The sequence below is a fragment of the Malaclemys terrapin genome, chromosome 2 (genome assembly GCF_027887155.1).
Source record: "Malaclemys terrapin pileata isolate rMalTer1 chromosome 2, rMalTer1.hap1, whole genome shotgun sequence".
Classification (NCBI taxonomy): Eukaryota; Metazoa; Chordata; order Testudines; family Emydidae; genus Malaclemys; species Malaclemys terrapin.
The window spans coordinates 134,129,123-134,148,072 of record NC_071506.1 but is presented as its reverse complement, the minus strand read 5'-3'; the positions used below and the strand labels follow the sequence as shown (position 1 = coordinate 134,148,072).

Genomic DNA, 18,950 nt, shown 5'->3' with positions numbered 1-18,950 from the left:
CAGCTAGGGAGCTTATGAAGCTCATGCTTTTAGCTTTGGACGTTCCTGGTTCAATCTCTGGTGATGGGATAGCAGCATTTCACAGTCCGGCCCAATGGAAGCAACAGACTCCAGTGGCCTTGATCTCTGAACCTTCACAAGTAATTCAGTTCCTTTGTAAGAGAGGGAGCCTTTCCCCTGCCCCAGGTTGTGAAGCTGTCTCCTTGTCCAACGTATGTACCTTGCCCTTTATGATTCACTTCCTTTGCAGCGATGACTTTGTTGAAGACCGAAGTCAGAGGCTCATTCTCGCCGATCACATGGGAAGTCATTAGAGGAGACATGATTAGCTGTCGCTGCCTGATGTAGGTTTCCATTGCGATTCTGATAAATGGAACAACAGAAGATGGGGTGCAGGCAGACTGAAGGCCAAGAAAGTCCTGGATCCAAACATCTCTGACCTTTGGATCTGGCCCCTATGGTCTTTAACAAGCCAAAGCCTTTAACAAGCCTCCCTCTCCACCCCACCGCACCCAGATATGAACCCCCAAACTTTGGAAGAGCCTATATTTGGATCCAAACTCTGCATCATGAGCTAATCTCTAATTACAATGTCCCTGCAGCGAAGACAGACAAAAAACAGTTTAAATCCACGTTATTGTGGAAAGGAAAAACACCCTTTGGGGCAATTTTTCTAGTCTCATAAACAGGTGATGAAAGGAATAAAAAATTCTCCACTGAGTCCCTCGTAATGACATGCTGGCTGAACCAAACAAACTGCTATATTTAGGATTGTAATAACATAGTTCAGCTTACCCAAACAAGCTTCATTTTCATTACTGTAACATGCTGAACAAGTTAACAGTGCCATCAAAGAGCCAGTCTAACTAGAAAGGCGCGGTTCTGGGGCTTGAATCTCCTCTCCAAACCAGAAATTGTAACCATGCAGCCAGGAATCATTTCATCCCCGACTTCTAGCCTCTTTACCCAATTCCTCCTACTCCACCCTTAGACAGATGATGCACAGAGGTGAAAGCAAGGGAAATTCAGTTGGATTTGTGCTCCCAATCATTTACTTGCTTTTGAAAATCCCACCCCCAATGCGCATGCACAGTAGATGATGCCTCTGATTTTCGAAGTCTTGTCTATAGGAACCCACCCACTAACGTGCATTGGACTCAGGTTATGTCTACACTTACCAGGGATCCCCACTGCGGCCATCGATCCACCGGGGATCGATTTAGCAGGTCTAGTAAAGACCCGATAAATTGACTGCAGATCACTCTTCCGTTGACTCCGGTACTCCACCGGAACGAGCAGCGTAAGATAAGTCGACGGGGGAGTTTCTCCCGTCAACCAAGTGCGTATAGACACTGCAATAAGTCAACCTAAGCTACGTTGACTCCAGCTACATGGGTAGACTTAACCCCATAGCGTAGACCTGGCCTCAGTTGATTCTTCTATAATTTGAACGTGTGATTTCAGGGAGTCTGTCTACTTCAAATCTAGTGCTATGATACCACCCCACCAGCCATCCCCCTTCCAGTCGTTGTTTTCCCTGTCACAAAGCATAAATCATGCTGATGAGGTTTTTACTGATGACACTCGAGTCAATCATTCTGCTGCAAACTTTGGGCTTTACATGACTGGAGATTTTTTTCTTTCAAAAGGGTCAGACTCTACAATTAACCAATGTGTCTGTATAGGCCTTTTTGATACACCCCAAAACTCCCATACAGACATTGCCATTCTCTAAAGACTATCTGTTCTGATTCATACAGCTCCGTGACTCACCCTGATGTCCAATACTTACTGCTGAAAAGGAATAAAGTGTTGCTTTTCCTCATCATCCACCTTCCCATGTATGATATCAGTAATGTCCATTACTGCAATGAGACAAGTTTAACAAAGACCATTTTATACCTCTGCTAAGTGACTGTTAAGGAAAGAAAAATAAAAAATGTCTTGCCCAACAGATGCTAATTCTAGTTTAGCTACACTAGTGGTAACAAATCTGGGAGACCTAAAGGGCCACTGGTTCTTTTAAGCACCAAGCAGATCTGGCTGACACAGCATTGGAACCATAAGCACCAACCCATCCATACTAGTTTTTTCACAATGTTGTTCTCACTGGTGGAGCAAGTTCAGCATTTGCAATGATGGGAAAATTTTGCCAAAATTTCCCAGGTGTAAACAAGGTCTAAGTAGAATTTTGCTTTGCACATTGTTTATTGATCCCTTCAAGGAAATCAATCTACTTTCCAAAAGCCAAGTGGAAGCAGAAAATACTTATTCCCCTCCTAGAAGACGAATAATAGTTTTCTCAACTCTCTCTTCAGTCAGTCAATTGTCCTATTTGCCTTGTTAATCTGATTGATTGACATAGTTCCAGCCTTCAGTGTTCTCATCCTCTTAGCAGGTAAAGCAAATTCCACACACAGCTTTTCTCATAGATCCAGCCTATAGCATTAGGCATGAATATTCTTCCCTATAAGAATGGATGGGATTTACAAAGATCTGATCAAAGCAAAGAATTTACCTTTAAATTTCACATTCTGTTTACTTCAAAGTTTAATTTTAATTTTCCCCTGTGTTTTCAGATCGAGATTTTCAAAGCAGTCCAAGGGAGTTAGGTGCCTAACTCAATGGGAACCAGGCACCTAGCTCTTTAAGGCTCCTTTGAAAATCCAAGCCTTGAAATGACACTGTGATAAGGATCTGAAAATCGACTGGGACACCATTGCTTCAGGGGACTTAAACTGGGCAGTTTAAGCATGGAGGGCATAATAAGTAGCAAACAGTAGTAATATGTAGCTATCAGAGAGAACTTTTTCCTCTGTAAATCTCAAAAGGTTTAACGAAGGTGGGTGGTCAGTATTATTATACCCATTTTACAGATGGGGAAACAGGCAGCGAGAAGTGAATTGACTTTCCGAAGTTCAATGACAGGACCAGGGATAGATTCCCAAGCCAGTGTCCTAGCCCCTGGACCATGGTCGCTCTCAGTTAATGCATTCTGCAGCTCGGCATCTCATACCTGCCACCCCAAATGGTCTCCGGAGCCCACCGGTGTGTTTCTTCCCATCTTTTAGCTCCATGTGCCCCACTCTCACAATTTGACACACCAAGCTGATTTTGGGCCTGATCAGGTCAGAGCTGCTCAGGTCCTAGAGAAACAGCAGAAACCATTTAAAATAGAGAAAATTAAACCCAGTTGCTTTGTGAACGTAGAAAAAACAAAAAGACATTTGCCAATGTTCATCACTTCCCAGCCATCTGACAAGGACAAACACATTTAAGCTAGGAAATACATTTCTAAGAAAGAAAGAAAGAAAACAATCTCACTTATAAAAGGGCCTTTAAGGCAAATATATGGCACGCGCCTGACAATTTTAACACATAGCAACTTCTTAACAACACGCTGTCCTTCAATAAGACTTCCCAGCACCAGTCCTGGAAACAATGGTAAGTAATGTTATTACTAAAGCACTATCTACTGATGACAGGACAGTTAGCTTGTGCCACTCTTGTTTCTAGTCTGAACATGCCACAAATGATTACATTGAAGTGTTATTCTTTCATGAACTGCTGGTTACAAGTGATTTTATACAATCCAGCCAGCTAGCTCACTAATCCTGTACAAACTCAGAACTAAGAGCAAAATATTGACACAGAAACCCCACCAAAGAGCAGAACCAACAATGCACTCAAACTCAATTCCTCCTAAATAGGAGAATTCAATTGAAAACAACAAACAAGGCACCTAGGACCCCATTTTTAAATCTATTTTGGTGCCTAAAAATGCAGCTAGACGTTCAGTAGGATTTCCAAAAGTGCCTACCTGCATCTTTAGGTGCCAAAATACCTTTAAAATGTGGCCTTTGGAAAAAATATATACCCTTACAGATATTAAAAAAAACCATGATGGGGCACATTTTCAAATGCAGACACCCCAGCTTGTCCGTAGAACCTTAACTGTCCAAGCAAAAAGCATGGAAAACTTTCTGCTGGCAAAATAATTGTGGACGCAGCTCAATTGTTTGCATGCATACACCATTTCCCTGAGCAAATGTCTAATGAACATAATCAGTATCCATGCATTTTTGGAAGGTGCAACTTCTCATTTTAAAAATTAACTCTAGTGTCACTAATACTCTTGTGTTTTAAAATGAGGAGCAACATATCAGATGTCACCTCTTCTGTACTTTGCTGATCAAGCTCGCCACTTTGCTACTCTGCTAAGGATTACAAAAGCCTTTGTCTGTATGGTTCTTGCACACCAAGAACACCTGCCATGGCCCTCACGATTTGCAAAGAGTGCCCAACTTAAGACATCTTGAAAGGGTCCTGATTTTCAAAGGGCACTGTACGCTGCACTCTTTCAAAATCAGACCCCTTTAATTACAATGTTTCAGTTGGGCAGCCAAACACGGAGTCACCCAAAATTACTAATCACTTTGAAAATCCTGGCAAACTAGATTTATGTGGCGAGGAATATAAAGCAAGGGCTTATCTTTGATGTGGCACTTACACTGCACGTAACTTTCCTGTTTGTTTGGTAACATACTGGTTGACCCAGGTCATCTTGCCAAGTAAATCAGCATTTGCCAGATACAAAAGCTTCCTTCCATAGAATACAAGATAACTGTCATGTTTATACAGCACTCGTTAAAAAAGGGAAAGGGAGAATAATAGTTTTGGTATTTATACAGGACTGGTTTTGATTGGAGACTCTAGGAGCTTCTCCAAGAGAAGCAGTAAATAATAATAATAAATATTACAGTGGATGACTAAGCATTGGAGAATTTCCAAGCTGCAAACACAACAGGACTTACTGTAAAGATCGCTTGGAGATTATTAAGTTTCTCAATTTCCTTCGGCATCCCATTACTGCCCCAACGAACCAGGTAATTTTCACTATAAATAAAATAAAATAAAATAAACCTCTGCAATTCATGTATACTAGGTAAAATTTTCAAAAACATGAAAGTCACTTCGCCCACTGGTGAAATGCAGCCACCTCTGGGGTGTAGAGAGGCAGCTGTTTACCAGAACACACCAAACCTATAAACACAGTTTAAGGGAAGTAGTGAAGAAAATATATTCAGTCCAAAAGGAAACTGCAGGGGGATATAAGATAAGAAGAATTTAAAGGGACAAGCTGGAATTTGACTAAGGTACTGGGGTGAATATACTTACCCCTTTAACAAGTGTTGTGGGATTTTTAAGTATCACATGGGCTCAAGACCGTGGCTTTAGGCCTCATTTGAGATAAAATAATTCTTACCCAAGTCACTGTTGATGGAGTAACCAAAAGAAAGAACAAAAGACTAAAGATGAAAACCACCCTAAACAACTCCTCCCTTACGGCCCTCTTTGCAGCGCCAGATTATGGGGCACCACAATCACCACAGAGCAAGAGGGAACTTTCCGATTCAGCAGCAACCTACCTGATCAGTTTCGACTGGTCAGGATCATAGAGGCTCATGAACAACTCTGCATCTTCACCAATGTTGCAGACGAAGTTCTTGAAGTTCACGTACAGACTGTAAGTGTGTGTTGTGTTGAATACTGGCTGTCCTCGGAGATCTAAATTCTGTTGCAGAGACTGCAGAGAAAGATCAAATGAACATGAAGGGGTCTCCTTAGAAAGAACAGAGGCTTCATATGGGATAAAGCTTAGTGCTGGGTCTCCTTAAGGATTCAACTAATTTCTAGACAGGACTGATGGTTGATTCATTCAGTGGGATAGGAGGACTGATGGGGCAGGGATAGCTCAGTGGTTTGAGCATTGGCCTGCTAAACCCAGGGTTGTGAGTTCAACCCTTGAGGGGGCCACTTAGGGATATGGGGCAAAAATCTGTTGGATGATTTAATTGGGGATTGGTCCTGCTTTGAGCAGGGGGTTGGACTAGATGATCTCCCGAGGTCCCTTCCAACCCTGATATTCTATGAACCCATGTTGCACCACAGGAATGTCTGTGTCCTGAAACTGTGGGGTAACCAAAGTGATTCATATTGTATACATGTAACATACATATACGTTTACAAGAACAACAAATACATCACAACTTGAATGTCTTTAACCAGAGGAGGAAAAAGAAGAATGCGTCTGGTTAAATTAAATATCCAAAAGTGCTCATGTGGCACTTTGGTGCCTAAGTCTCATTGAAAGCCATTGAACAAGGAAGGGCAATCTTAGAAAGAATATAGGCTGGAAGTCAATGACACAGGCTCCTAATCCATTAAAATGCTGTTGAAAAGATGATTCCATACAGTTACTATTGAATGTGCACCTGATGCCAAAACTTGGAAGGTAGGAGCAAGCTACGTTATATCTCAGAATTTCAAAGCTGCCAAGGAGCGCCGGATGCCCAGTCCTCATTAAATGGATTTCCCCCTTTTTTGTTTTTAATGAAAGCACAGTGGAATTCAGTTTAGCTTTGATGCCAAATAGAACACCACTATGACAGCATAACCTCCCTTAACCAAAAAATCAGCTGACATACACACAGACAGAGAGTACAGGTGACTTCATGGGGGTAAGGCCACAAACAAGCAGGGACATACCTTCTCCTCTTGGATCCTTTCATCGATCCTTTTGGATGCCATCTCATGGGACTTAAAGAGAGCAATCGTGCTGGTTTCATCTGGGTCCAGGATGTTTCCATTGTCATCTCGCACCACCAGATCCAGCCCTAAGATCCTGGGCAGCATCCATGTTACAGGTGAAAAGGGAGAATAATTGGCAATAAGTTGGAAGCAAATGCGATTTCAAGAGTCTTTTTAATGTTGGCACGGAAATGGAACAGAAGATGTTCATGCAACTTTTTTTTTAAAAATGGAGGGATTTGTTTAAAGAACCAATGGAGAGTCCATCTCTGTGACAGCTGGGAAGATGAACAGATGACAAGTGTCATCTGGCTTCACTAACCCCAAAACAGAGGATCCAGACTCCATTTTATTGTTAGCGATACGATAGTACCTTCAGACCCTAACCAAGATCACAACCTCATTATGCTAGGCATTGTACACACACACACACACACACACACACACACAGTAGGAGACAGCCCCTGCCCGGAAAAGCTTGCAAGCTCAATAGACATGACAGATAAAAGGGGAAACAAACTTTCCAAAGCCACACACAAGAGGTCAGTGGCAGAGCCAGGAATGGAATTCAGGCTTCCCAATTCCCAGGATCCTATCCACTGCCTCTTATCCTAACCAAATTCAGGCAGCACTAAAGTAACAGAACCAGTGAAGGGCCCAATTTTTCAGCCTTTACTTACACAAGTCATTAATAGTGAGGTTAACAGAACAACTAGTACAAATAAGAGTTGCTTGGTTGGGTGCAAAATCTGTGAGCTATCTGCTAAATTCAGCAGATAAGAGGATTTTCTTTTAATACTTAGACTGAAACTCTGAGGAGTTAATGAAGTGCCAGTAAGTCTTTGCAATGCAATTATCATCTCAGGTAAGAAACCATGACTTTATTTTTAGAGATGCTGCCTCCATTGATAGCTGCTGTTGCTACCAGGTTAATACTGATTACACAAACCAACTGCCTGTCCAGGAATCCTAGTTTCAGACCATCAGCTGGGAGCTTGATTCTATGTAGAACATTGAGTGGGGTTTACCTGTTGCCGTAGTCAATTTTAGCAGTGACCTTCTTCTTGAGTTCTGCCAACTCATCTTTGGGAAGGGTCCCAGAGAGTATCTGTGATCTCCATTCTATCAGGCAATAGGTCATTTGTTGTAAATGCCGAAATTGTGTCATCCTGTTGTCCTAAAGGAGAAAAAGGGATCATAATTTCAGGCTGGTTGTGTGCTAAAAACCACGAGCTCAAGAAGTCTTCCAAAAGGTGACTCAATAGAAACCATCATCAAATCCACATCTAACCATAGAAAACACCTGCTAGGAAACTTATTATACCTCCCAGTGTCACTGCACGATTGTTTCTTACATCTTCTACTCTCCAGTTTTTTTTAAATGCTACAAGCAATGAGGCTTCCACCAGTTCCTTAGGAAATACATTCCAGCCCCCAAATTGTTATGTGATGGGTGCTTTTTAAATATGGAATGGACAGAATTTGATTAGATTAGACTAAACAGGCAGTATGGTCTAGCGGACAAAGCACTGGATGAGGATTCACAAGACCTGGGTTGTATCTTTGCTGCTGCCACTGACCTGCTGTGTGACTCTGGGTAAGCCACTTCCCGATCTCTTTCCAGTGCCACTCTGTCTGTCTGGTCTATTTAGACTGCAAGCTCTTTGCAATGGGGACTGACTCTCATTACGTGTTTGTACAGCACTCAGCATATTGGACCTTGTTCAGGGCATCTGCACATTACTAAAATCTCAGCTCTGATGCTATTAGGAATTATTCTATTACAACATAGATAACATTTAGGCTGAATGTGTCTTGTCCTAAATTTAATCATATTAATTCTTACTTACTGCCCTCCTTGCACCAGCCTCAACAACTCTTCCATCTCGTTGGTATTATAAACAAAAAGGTTCCTTTTATCTTATTGCCTGAGTGAAACACTATGTGATTAATTAGAACCCCGGCCTCCATCTCTGTTTACACAATATCGGCAACTACATTTTAAAGTCAGAACACTAACTGAATTGAGTCCCTGTGCTTCATTTCCATGGCAGTCTGCTCTTTTGGTCCTGTCCATAACCCCATTCCACTCCAACTCTCAAAATCCATCCAAAACACAACGACAAAAAACCCACACCAATTTCTGGGACATTGCATTAGCATAGCACTCATGGCATTGCATTTGGAGACTCGGATTTGATAGCCCACAAACAGACTTTTTGCCCCATGGAGAGACTTGCCGAAGTGAAAGTATCAGTGTGTGGGTGCAGCAGTCTACCTAAAGATCGGGGCCACAATTGCAAGCACTTTGGGACACCAATTATCATTTATGTAGGTATGTACAGTGCTTAGCACAATGGGGTTTTGGCTTAATCTATTCCTCTAGTATCCCCACAATGCAAATAAATATTAATAACTTTGTTATTTTCTATTATTTGTATTGTGGTAGCAGCTAGGAGTCCCGGTCATGGACCAGAACAAATATCATGCTAGGCGCTTGTACAAACACAGCAAAAAGACCTTATAATCTAAGTAAGTTTCCCCCACGAGCTTCCCAAAAGTGGCAATTTTTTCTCTTGAGTTTCCTACAGTAGATACATTTTAATTTTTCATTACAAAACAGCATGTAAAATTCTAAAATACTGACTCAGCATGTTATTAAAACAAATGACTCTGTGAAGCTCTCCCCAACCCAAATTAATTAATGAGACTATTTCGCATGCCCCTTTTCTGGTTCCACCCCAGATTAAATTGGGCAGGCACTTGTGCCTCATAATGTACATGACACGTTGCTCCTACAAGGGAGCCAGAGCCACAGGTGTAGATGTACTTAAAAAGGGGTGGAGAATTTTATAACCCATTACAACATTTGAAGCAGTGCTGAGTAGGATGAATAATTAAGTCTCATGATTCTCAAACGGATCGCTCACAGGGCTCAGGAAGGAATTCTCCCCCCCCCACCCCACCCCCATCCCCAATATTGCACAATCAGCCAGATGAATTATGGCAAGTTCCTGATTTATACTAAGCATCAGGCACAGCCTGCTGTCCAAGGCAACATATCAGAAATATCTAGACACTAGATTTAATTTACCAAGACAAAATCTGAAATGTCTCTTTAACAGGCTTACAGTGTTAGTCCGCTACACACCACCCTGTTACCAGGGACTGATCCTGCTGAGAAAGGGTTAAGTGGGTTCTTCTGGTTCACTGAATCAGGTGGCTCATTACACACATTGATATATGAGAGGTAGGAGTGGCTCTCTAGAAAGAGGGGATCTAGAGTGTGAGCTGAGCAGTCCTGAGGGAGGAACTCCAAGTGCAGTCATACCTGGGAAAAGGCTTGAGATGAACTTTGTTATGCTATTGTTAATGAACCCCTGGAAAGGGGTGTAGGGACTTTGTTTTAGAGCAGCTTGGAAAAGGCATCTGCTCCCAGGTTCTCTGTACCCATAAGATTTAAGATTGGTGTCATACAAATGGGTACAGGAGCGCAAACTTTAATGGTTAATATTAAACACTGAACATAAAGGTATCAAGCCAAATTCAGAGCAGATGTCAATGCCAGCTAATCTAAAGACTGCTAACATCAAGTCTGTATTGTTTGATTTCTTCAGTCGCCAATGATTTCTTTAAAATACCTGTTGCCAGAGTTTAATAAACCCTAAACAAGGCCTACAACCCATCAAATGAGCAAGTACTTTCTAAATACATACTCTTTGGTTTCAATAATGTGACAATGTACCTTAGCACTTCTAATTATTCCATGCATAGCCACATGAAGCAAGACTGCAGAGCTCTGGATAACAAGCATTATGGTGGCAGATAGTCATTTCTAACCTCCTGCGCAATTAATTCATATAAACATTAACTCCCCCATGATAGGGAAAGCAACTGCACCATGTGATTTTGGAGAACACTTTTCAACTTTACATTCCTTAAATTATTCTAGACGGACTACTCTCAAGTCTAACACAGTCAATGACTCCCCCAGGACATGCACTAAAACATGCGCAAAGAGTTCTCGTCTGATGCCTCTTTGCTGAGCCACCGCCAAGATCAAACCACTCGTTAATAGACAATCAAAGCGCCAGATCCCGACACTTCTGAAATTCAGGTTGTTTGAAATTTAAACCTGGGTTGGAATTTTGCATATGGTCCTACCTTTTATAAAGAGCTAAACCAATACTCCAGATCCAAACACTACAAACATTGGGGTCTTTGCTAACTAGATCCAAAACATGTGGCTTAAATCCATCTCTATCTATATGTACTGTGGGCACAATTTCCAAATATGGACAGTTTAAAATTGCGTCCCTATCACCAACCAGGGACATAAAATGGGCAGCTATATTCCTGATTGCCAACCTGATTATGAATGTATAATTAGAGCATACTATTTAGGTATCAATGTCTGAAATCTGGTCTTAGTATGGGCAAAAAGCTGCAAATGACAACAGTTTCAAAGAGAGACACATTCTTGTAATTAATACCATTAGTACTTAGCTATGCACAACTGTCCCTACATAGCAGGAACCCCCCCCATCCCCTTTTTTAAAAATAATTTCTCTACTCTGTCCCTCTCTGAAAGAAGAGGAAGGATATAAACTACTGTATTTGCTTTGTCTAAAACTGTTTTCTATATTACTATAGTCAGCAGCATTGATACACACAAATATTAAATCCCAACTACAAGACAAAGGTTGCTATTGGTGACCAGAGACCACATGTGAATACAGCAAGATGTTGCATTTTATTTATTTACAGGATTTACTATGGAGCTGATCAGTGTCTCACAAACATCTCTGAAGACTCTGTCGACCAAGTGTCAGACTCTCACAGCTCTTAGCCCTGACCACACTGCACATAAATCATCTCCTCAGTGCAACCTGCACATGCTCCAGTTCAGGGCTACTGGGGGTGAAGGGTAGGAGTTCACAAAACGCCCATGATGTCAGGAAGCATTATTAATTCTGTTACACAGATTGGGGCCCGAGGCAAGGAGAGATTAAGCAATTTGCCCAAGGTCACACAGGAAGTCTGCGTCAAAGCCAAAAACAGAACTCATTTCAGTTCCTTATCTGGACAGCTATATTCACCTTGCATTTTTCCAATGTGTGTTTTCAACAAATATCAAAAACAGGGTGGATAATATAGGATTTCTCTATGTGAAAGACCCTCCGGAAACTTATCTGGATGAACTCAAAAGGTACACATAAAAACACTTCTTCTAGAGAAAATCCTGAGTACCATTTCCCAATGCCCATGCAGAGAGAATGTCTATTCGCACTCCAGTGCCAAAAAGAGCCATTCCTATATTGATATGTGCTCCAATATATCAGTACTTTGATATACTTTGAGTAAATAGGTTGAAGTAAAGCAAGATCTTGCACTGATCTTAGCCCAGTTGACGTGATTGATGAGACATTCTATGGGCTGTTGGCATGAAATAGATCTTGTACAAAGGCAACAGCTTAAAAAAACCTAACCCACCTAGAAGCAATGGAAACATATGCTTCTCACAAAAGGAATAAAAAGAGCCTGATCTGGCTCCCATTTAAGTCAATGGCAAACGTTTCAATTTCAATGGTGGACAAACAGGAAGCGATACAATGTATGTACACCTACTAATGATCAAAGAATGCTAAAAGCTTGGGATGCAGGAGCTTACCGCGCTAAATGCAATACAGGCAGTCCTCGGACTTATGACATAATTGGTTCCTGAAAATCATGTCTTAAGTCGAAAACGTCATAACTCGAATTTCCCATAGGAATAATGTCGGATCGAGCGTTGTAAAGTCGAAACATGATTTATAAATGTCGTAAGTGCCGTTCATCGTAACTCGAATGTCGTAAAGTCGAGGACTACCTGTACAAACTATTTTTAAACCAGAGCTTGAATTCTCTTCATGTGTCTCCTTTCCACAGCTCCTGGAATGATTGTGGTCCTGTTTTAATTACGAACTGGGCTAGAGCCAGTCAAACATTTTCCGTTACACTTGTTTTTCCACATGGAAAAGGGTGATGGTGGCTGTTGTTGTTGAAAAAAAACTCCACGGGAAATGTCTGTTTTTTATAACATTTCAGGTTTTCACAGAAAAAACAACCCCCTATCTGCAAAATCAGACAATTTCTGACAATCAGAAACTGAAAACAACTTTGTTTTTACCCAAAATATTTTTAAAAAAATATTTTCCATGAAACCCATTTTTTGCACAGAAAAAAAAATTCCCCGCTAGCACTAGGAGAGTCCTAGATCTGCCCTGTTCTGTGCACCCTCAGTTGCCACTGAATTCAACCGAAGGTGAGGATCCTCTGTACTTTTCAGGAGATTTATTAGTTCTGTGTGTGCCCCAGAATCACACTTGCCATTTACAAACTGTGCCCTTGACTGAGGCAGGGATCTACAACAATATAACCGAGCAGAGCTTTGCTGTGCTAAACATTACTCAGCGTTTCACTCGCCCTGTTACTCTGTTCCACAACCCTAAAAGAAACTAGATTTGCAACACTGACAATCAATGCTTGCTAGATTCCCATGCGCCATTCAGAGGCTGGATTCATTTTCAGTCTTGGTAGATGCTCTGCAATGGACACTATGGTGCAATTCGTGCTGTAATTTACAGAAATTACAGCAGTGAAATGAAATGCTGCCAAAGAGAAAAATCCCCCCTTTTTCTTCTCCATTTCCCTTCTCTCCCCATCTTCCTCCTGCCTCCCTTTGAGTTTTTTTATACTGCAGGGAGTATAAATTTGCATCCATTACAAACCACAACGTTTTCTAAGACTATTTTAAGAACGACAATGACATAGTAAAGTCACATAGAAGAGGAAGTATTTCTGCTCTTAGGAAAAACAAATTCTGAGGCTAGAACCTGAAAGGTTTTAAGGGAACAAGCCAGGAACAAAACACTCGCTTTACACAGCAATTGCATCACATCTCGCCTCTCATTAAACTAAGAGGGTGGAAAAAATTCTTGTGGTTCTGTGGACCACAAACAAAATGCACTTATGGCTGGGTGAAATTTTTCAATAGGACAAACTTACTCTGGCTAAGAAAAATGTTTGGAGCTAATTTAAAACTATTCTCTCATCTTAATTACAGTCTCAGAGCACATACTGTGCAGCCTGAAGTAACCATTGACTGAAGAAAAATTAAGCTCCAGAATTTATAATCTGCTTTAACACTCCACTTTGGAAGAAAGGGTAATTCATTCTGAACTCTCAATTGTTTTTCTTCGAGTCAGCATTTCAACCTAACTCGGCAAAACGACCAACTTCACAAGTAGCCTAGATTTACTAACTTTTCAGAGGCAGCTTTGTGCAAAGGCTAAGGCACTGGACAGAGACTTGAGAGACAAAGAATCCAATCCCTGCTCTGCCAATGACCTATTTACTGCATGATCTTGGATAAGTCACTTCCCCACTCTGGTACCTCTGGTTCCCCTCCCATCCTTTGCCTGACTTGTCTGGGTAGAAGCTCTTTAGGGCAGGAGCTCTCTCTTACTCTCTGTGTGTACAGCTCAGAGCCCAAAGGGGCCCCAATCTCAGCTGGAACTGCTAAGTCTACTCTAAAACAACCCAGATTTATCTATGGTGAAAATCAGAGATGTCATTATGTGGCACCCAATGGATCTATAAAAATACTTAACACGTAGCCTTTATATAACATTTTTTCATCTGGAGATCTCCAAGTGCTTTAAGGAGGAGGGGCAAGCATCATCATCCCATTTCTTAGGTGGGGAAACTGAGGCAGGAAGAGGGGAAGTGATCCACATAATAAGTCAGCAGTGCAGCCAGGAAGAAAGTGCAGGTCTTTGGACCCGAGCCTCTTATCTTAGCCACTGGAACACTGAAGCTGTCGCCCTGCATTGCTTGGGAACGCTGTCTTTGGCTGACCTTTCCCTCTCCCTCATTTCGTCTACAGTAAGAGGAAGGAGACAGTATGGAGTTGGGATCTTTTTGCAGAATGGTCTGTGCACTCTGCCAGTTCTATCCAGGCTTAAGGCAAGATATTGTGGCTCAGAGCAAGTGCCAGTCAATGGTGCTTAGACTTCAACAAATCTCGTGGAGCTCTGATTATTTAATCTGCTAGTCAAAACAAGGAATAAATGGCATCCATGCAAGTGGGGCAATTTGAACTGAGAATGCAGGAAGGTCACATGCAATCCGAGGCATGTAGCACGCCAGAAACCATGCTGTGGGAGAATTGTAGAAGTTATTTCTCTTGCAAAAAGACTGTTCAGGACGCTTTAGCAGCTTACACCTGCTTCATGTTGAAACCCACATTTGCACCTTGTAAGGTGTGCATGGAGGATCAAGTAGCAGTCTTAGGCTAGGTCTACACTAGAGAGGGGGGGGTCGACCTAAGATACACAACTTAAGCTACGCGAATAGCGTAGCTGAAGTCGGCATATCTTAGGTCGATTTACCTGGCCGTGAGGACGGCGGTGAGTCGACCACTGCCGTTTCCCCGTTGACTCCGCTTCCACCTCTCGCCACGGTGGGAGTTCCGGAATCGACGGCAGAGCGATCAGGGATCGATTTTATCGTGTGTACACTAGACAACGATAAATCGATCACTACCTGCGATCCGGCGGGTAGTGCAGATGTGCCCTTAGTATTGTCATGGCATAATGCTTCCAGTTTCTCTACCCAACAGCGAGAAAATTCCCTTTCTTGAATGGCTTCAGATGTTGCAGAGAAGAGGATAAAGATGAAAGACGATATGATTATAAATAATGGATCAAGTTTATCCCTTGGGGATAAGTTTATCCGATGGGGAACACCATCGATTTCAGTGGAATTCCCCCAGGGATAACGCTGAGCCCATATAGTTCACTTCCTCCTATTCATCTGCTTTCCCCAGCAGACTCAGAGCTAATATGCATCAGCACAAGATAACGTGATGGGATTAACTTGAGTTAAAATTAGTGGAGATAGTGGCTGGCCCAGCATGAGGAGAAAATAAATGACATCCCGTGCTAGCTGCTAGCAGAGAAGCCTGTGCCTTGCTCCACATGAAAGTCAGGGACGGTTAGGCTGGCCTTGAGCATGGCCCTGTCAGGCAGGAAACAAAGATACAGGGTGCTTCTAAAGCAGCTAATCCTTCCACCAAAGATAAACCACCACCAAAAGTCAGTCCGATGAACAAATTAATATGTACTGGCCATTGCCTGGAACAATTGTTTGCAGAGCACAGTAAGCACTGGATTGAGACTCAGTGAAAATATTTTATTATCTTGCCTTCAGGATACAGAAGACAGAAAGATCAAGGGAGCTAGGAAAAGTAAACAGAGCTGTCTGAGAAATAGAATATTATTAGTGAGACGGCTCTTCCTTCTACTGCACCTGGAAGTTTCTGAATCTAATTTCACCAACAATCTTGATGGCATATTTCCCCAGGGAGAGAAAGATCAGATCAGAGATTGTGCCTGTTCTGGAAAAGGCAACACCAGAAGTATTTATAATTTATAGGTATGTATGTATACTTTGTGCTTTTATATAAATACACACATATACTCCTCTCATGCACAGGGGCACTGGAACAATTTGTATAGTGGGGGTGCTGAGAGCCATTGAACCAAACTGTAAACTCTGTATATAATGGAAACCACTTCAAGCCAGGGAGTGCTGCTGCACCCAAAGCACCAGCACACATGCTCACGCACATAACACTTCACCGGCTTTTCAGAGATCTCAAAGCATTCTGCAAAGGTAGCTAAGAAATATTATCCCCATCTCTGAAGCCAAGCAAGATTAAGCAATTTGCCAAAACATGCATAGAAAGCCAGTGGCAGAGTCAGTACTAGGCTTCAGGTCTTGACTCCTGTGCTCTGTCACTAAATCAGACAGACATTGTAGGCACTACAGGAACCCTTATTCACGTTGTGAAGAGTGACTCACACAAGCAGTCCCAACCAGCTGACACGATGTTGATTATGGCTTGTCCTGGTCAACGCTGACCATGGTGCACGTCATGTCTTCTAACTCAATTATTCAAGAGAAGTACCATTTTGTAGAGTAGACAGAACCTTAGTCCTACAAGGCCTATCCTTTGCTCATCCACCTTTTAAACAGCAGTAAGTCACTACTCCTTCTTCCGCTCCTTATTATAACAATGATACTGAGAGATTTTTAGGTATAAGGCAATGTACAAGTTCCAAATGCTTTGCAAATACCAAGTCTCAATATACTTGAGTTAGTTCAATATTATGCTCATTTTATAGATTGAGCAATGGAAGCATAGGGAAATTATAGGCCATGATTCAACGGGTGCTTAACTCACTCATTAACTGAAGTCAATGGGGCTTATGCACATGCTGATGTGCTTTGCTGCATCAGTGACTCACTCAAGATCACACAATGAGTTAGGAGCACAACAGAGCCCAGAAATCCTGAATCACAGCCCCCTGTGTCTGGCCTAGCACTTATACCATTTTGTTTCTAATCACATCACTGTTTGCAGCTCTGGAAATCACACTAGCAAACATCAGATGGGAAGATGTACCAGTCAGTGGAAAATACATGTTAGAATAAAATGGGGCTGATTCCCAGAGCAAACACCCTACAGGCAGAACTGAGCTCTGGGGCCCTGTTCGTAAAAAGCATATGTGTTAAAAATGAACATCAGCTGCTGGGTGCATGGGCACAAGATGGGGATATGCGAGGTCCTTTCAAAATCTTCTGCATACTTCTGTTTAAACACACTGTCCTGGGTGGAGTAGAGATCCTGCCCTTTTCTCCCCTCTCCCTGGACCAAACACCAACAAAGGAAGAAACAAATACTCACCACATACAGCTTGTGCCAGATAACTGCCCACTCCCTCAGTGTGGAAGTGAGTTCTTGAACAAGAGGCAGTTCACTTGGAATCACTGTTTCATGTTGTCTGGAGAGAGGAAAAACCACAAAGGGGCATGTAATGAAATTGAAAGGTGGCAGATTCAAAACGAGTAAAATGTTTTTTTCATACAACATGTAAGATGACTGTGGAACTCACTGCCACAGGAAGTCAATGAGGCCAAGAACTTAAGATTCAAAACCGAATATCCAGAGACATCTTAGGTAATGATGACAAAAATTTTGGAAGAGATATGAAACCTGAAGCTTCAGGGTTTAAGCAATCTCTAGATATGAGAGATCCGGGAGAGAGATGCATATAGGGGGCAGATTAGCCTACACACCCACAAGGTTCTTACACCTGCCTCTGAGGCATTGGTATTGGCCATTGTCAGAGACTAGATGAACACTGACTCTGATCTAGTGTGGTAATCCCAACTTTCCTATCTCAGACCAGAATGTCTGGTGACTGATGTGCAAATGTGTGTAAAATACCAAAATACCAAATACCTCCCAATACCCAAAAACAGAGGCCTTGTCTATACAGGAAGGTTGCTTTTGTTCAACTTTAACTGGTTTTTAAATCAGTTTAATTAAACCAGTACACACCTCTGTGTACACTCTTATTAGCAGCATCTACACCAGACTTGCACAAAAATAACAAAAGGTGTGATTTAAAAACAATGTAGTTATTTCTCAGCTTGGCAGAATTCAATTTTAATGAACTGATTCTATTCTATGTAGGTTCTTACATCATGCTCATCACCATCGTACCTGAGCCCCTAACTTAAACAACCGCTAAGTCAGAGCAGAATTGCACCCGAAAGTGCAAGAGTAACACTGTGGAGAAAGTTTGCAGCAGTTTTTAAAAATGCACGGGGAATGGGGGGGTCAAACCACCGCAGAACTGCAGCTTTGCAAGGCATTTAAATCTTAGAGATGCATTTTAAAAGATAACTGATACATTTAATAAATGATCACACTAAGAAGCTAAGGCTTCTAAGTGGCTCTGGGGTTTTTCTCAATTATGAGTATTCTTTTCCCATTTTTAATGCAAATATGTTTCAAGGGGTTTTTTAAGTCTTAATTTTTAATCCCCATGCATCTCCTCCAGAAATGTAATGCTGAATGGACGTGTCTATTCTATTCACAGTTTTCCAGTTTGAGGGATCATTGCTTGCAGTGATTACTTGGCTATATGGATTAAAAAATTCCTTCTAAAGTCACTTCCTATTGCTGCTGCTGGTGGGTCCCCCCATTCATACTGATCAGAGAATCAACTGTAAGAATTAGATTGGGAATGATTACCTAAGATGTTTTCCAGGACAGGAAAGAATTCACACTTTTCTGATGGCCACTTGGCTGTGAGTTGTGTGTATGTTATGAACACAGCAGTCCCCAGAAGACCCAAATGTAAGTTGACTGACTTGCTTTGCCATATACATGTCTAGCAGATTTCACTCTTGTCTTTGCAAGTGGGATATTTTGCTTCTATGCACTGTCCAATTTGGGATGTATA

At 41.8% G+C, this 18,950-nt stretch overlaps 1 protein-coding gene across 2 annotated transcripts in view; it reads right to left on the bottom strand.

Moving 5' to 3' along the window:
• DOCK5 (dedicator of cytokinesis 5) overlaps window positions 1-18,950 on the bottom strand; it is a 133,725-nt gene that overhangs the window by 66,448 nt on the left and 48,327 nt on the right. For both annotated transcript variants that reach the window (XM_054017363.1, XM_054017364.1), the window contains exons 5-12: window positions 17,384-17,480; window positions 7,620-7,768; window positions 6,550-6,685; window positions 5,430-5,587; window positions 4,815-4,896; window positions 3,017-3,146; window positions 1,793-1,865; window positions 221-363 (exon numbers count right to left, since the gene is read on the bottom strand). In XM_054017363.1, the coding sequence (XP_053873338.1) occupies window positions 221-363; window positions 1,793-1,865; window positions 3,017-3,146; window positions 4,815-4,896; window positions 5,430-5,587; window positions 6,550-6,685; window positions 7,620-7,768; window positions 17,384-17,480 (968 nt within the window). The remainder of the gene's footprint in view (window positions 1-220; window positions 364-1,792; window positions 1,866-3,016; window positions 3,147-4,814; window positions 4,897-5,429; window positions 5,588-6,549; window positions 6,686-7,619; window positions 7,769-17,383; window positions 17,481-18,950) is intronic.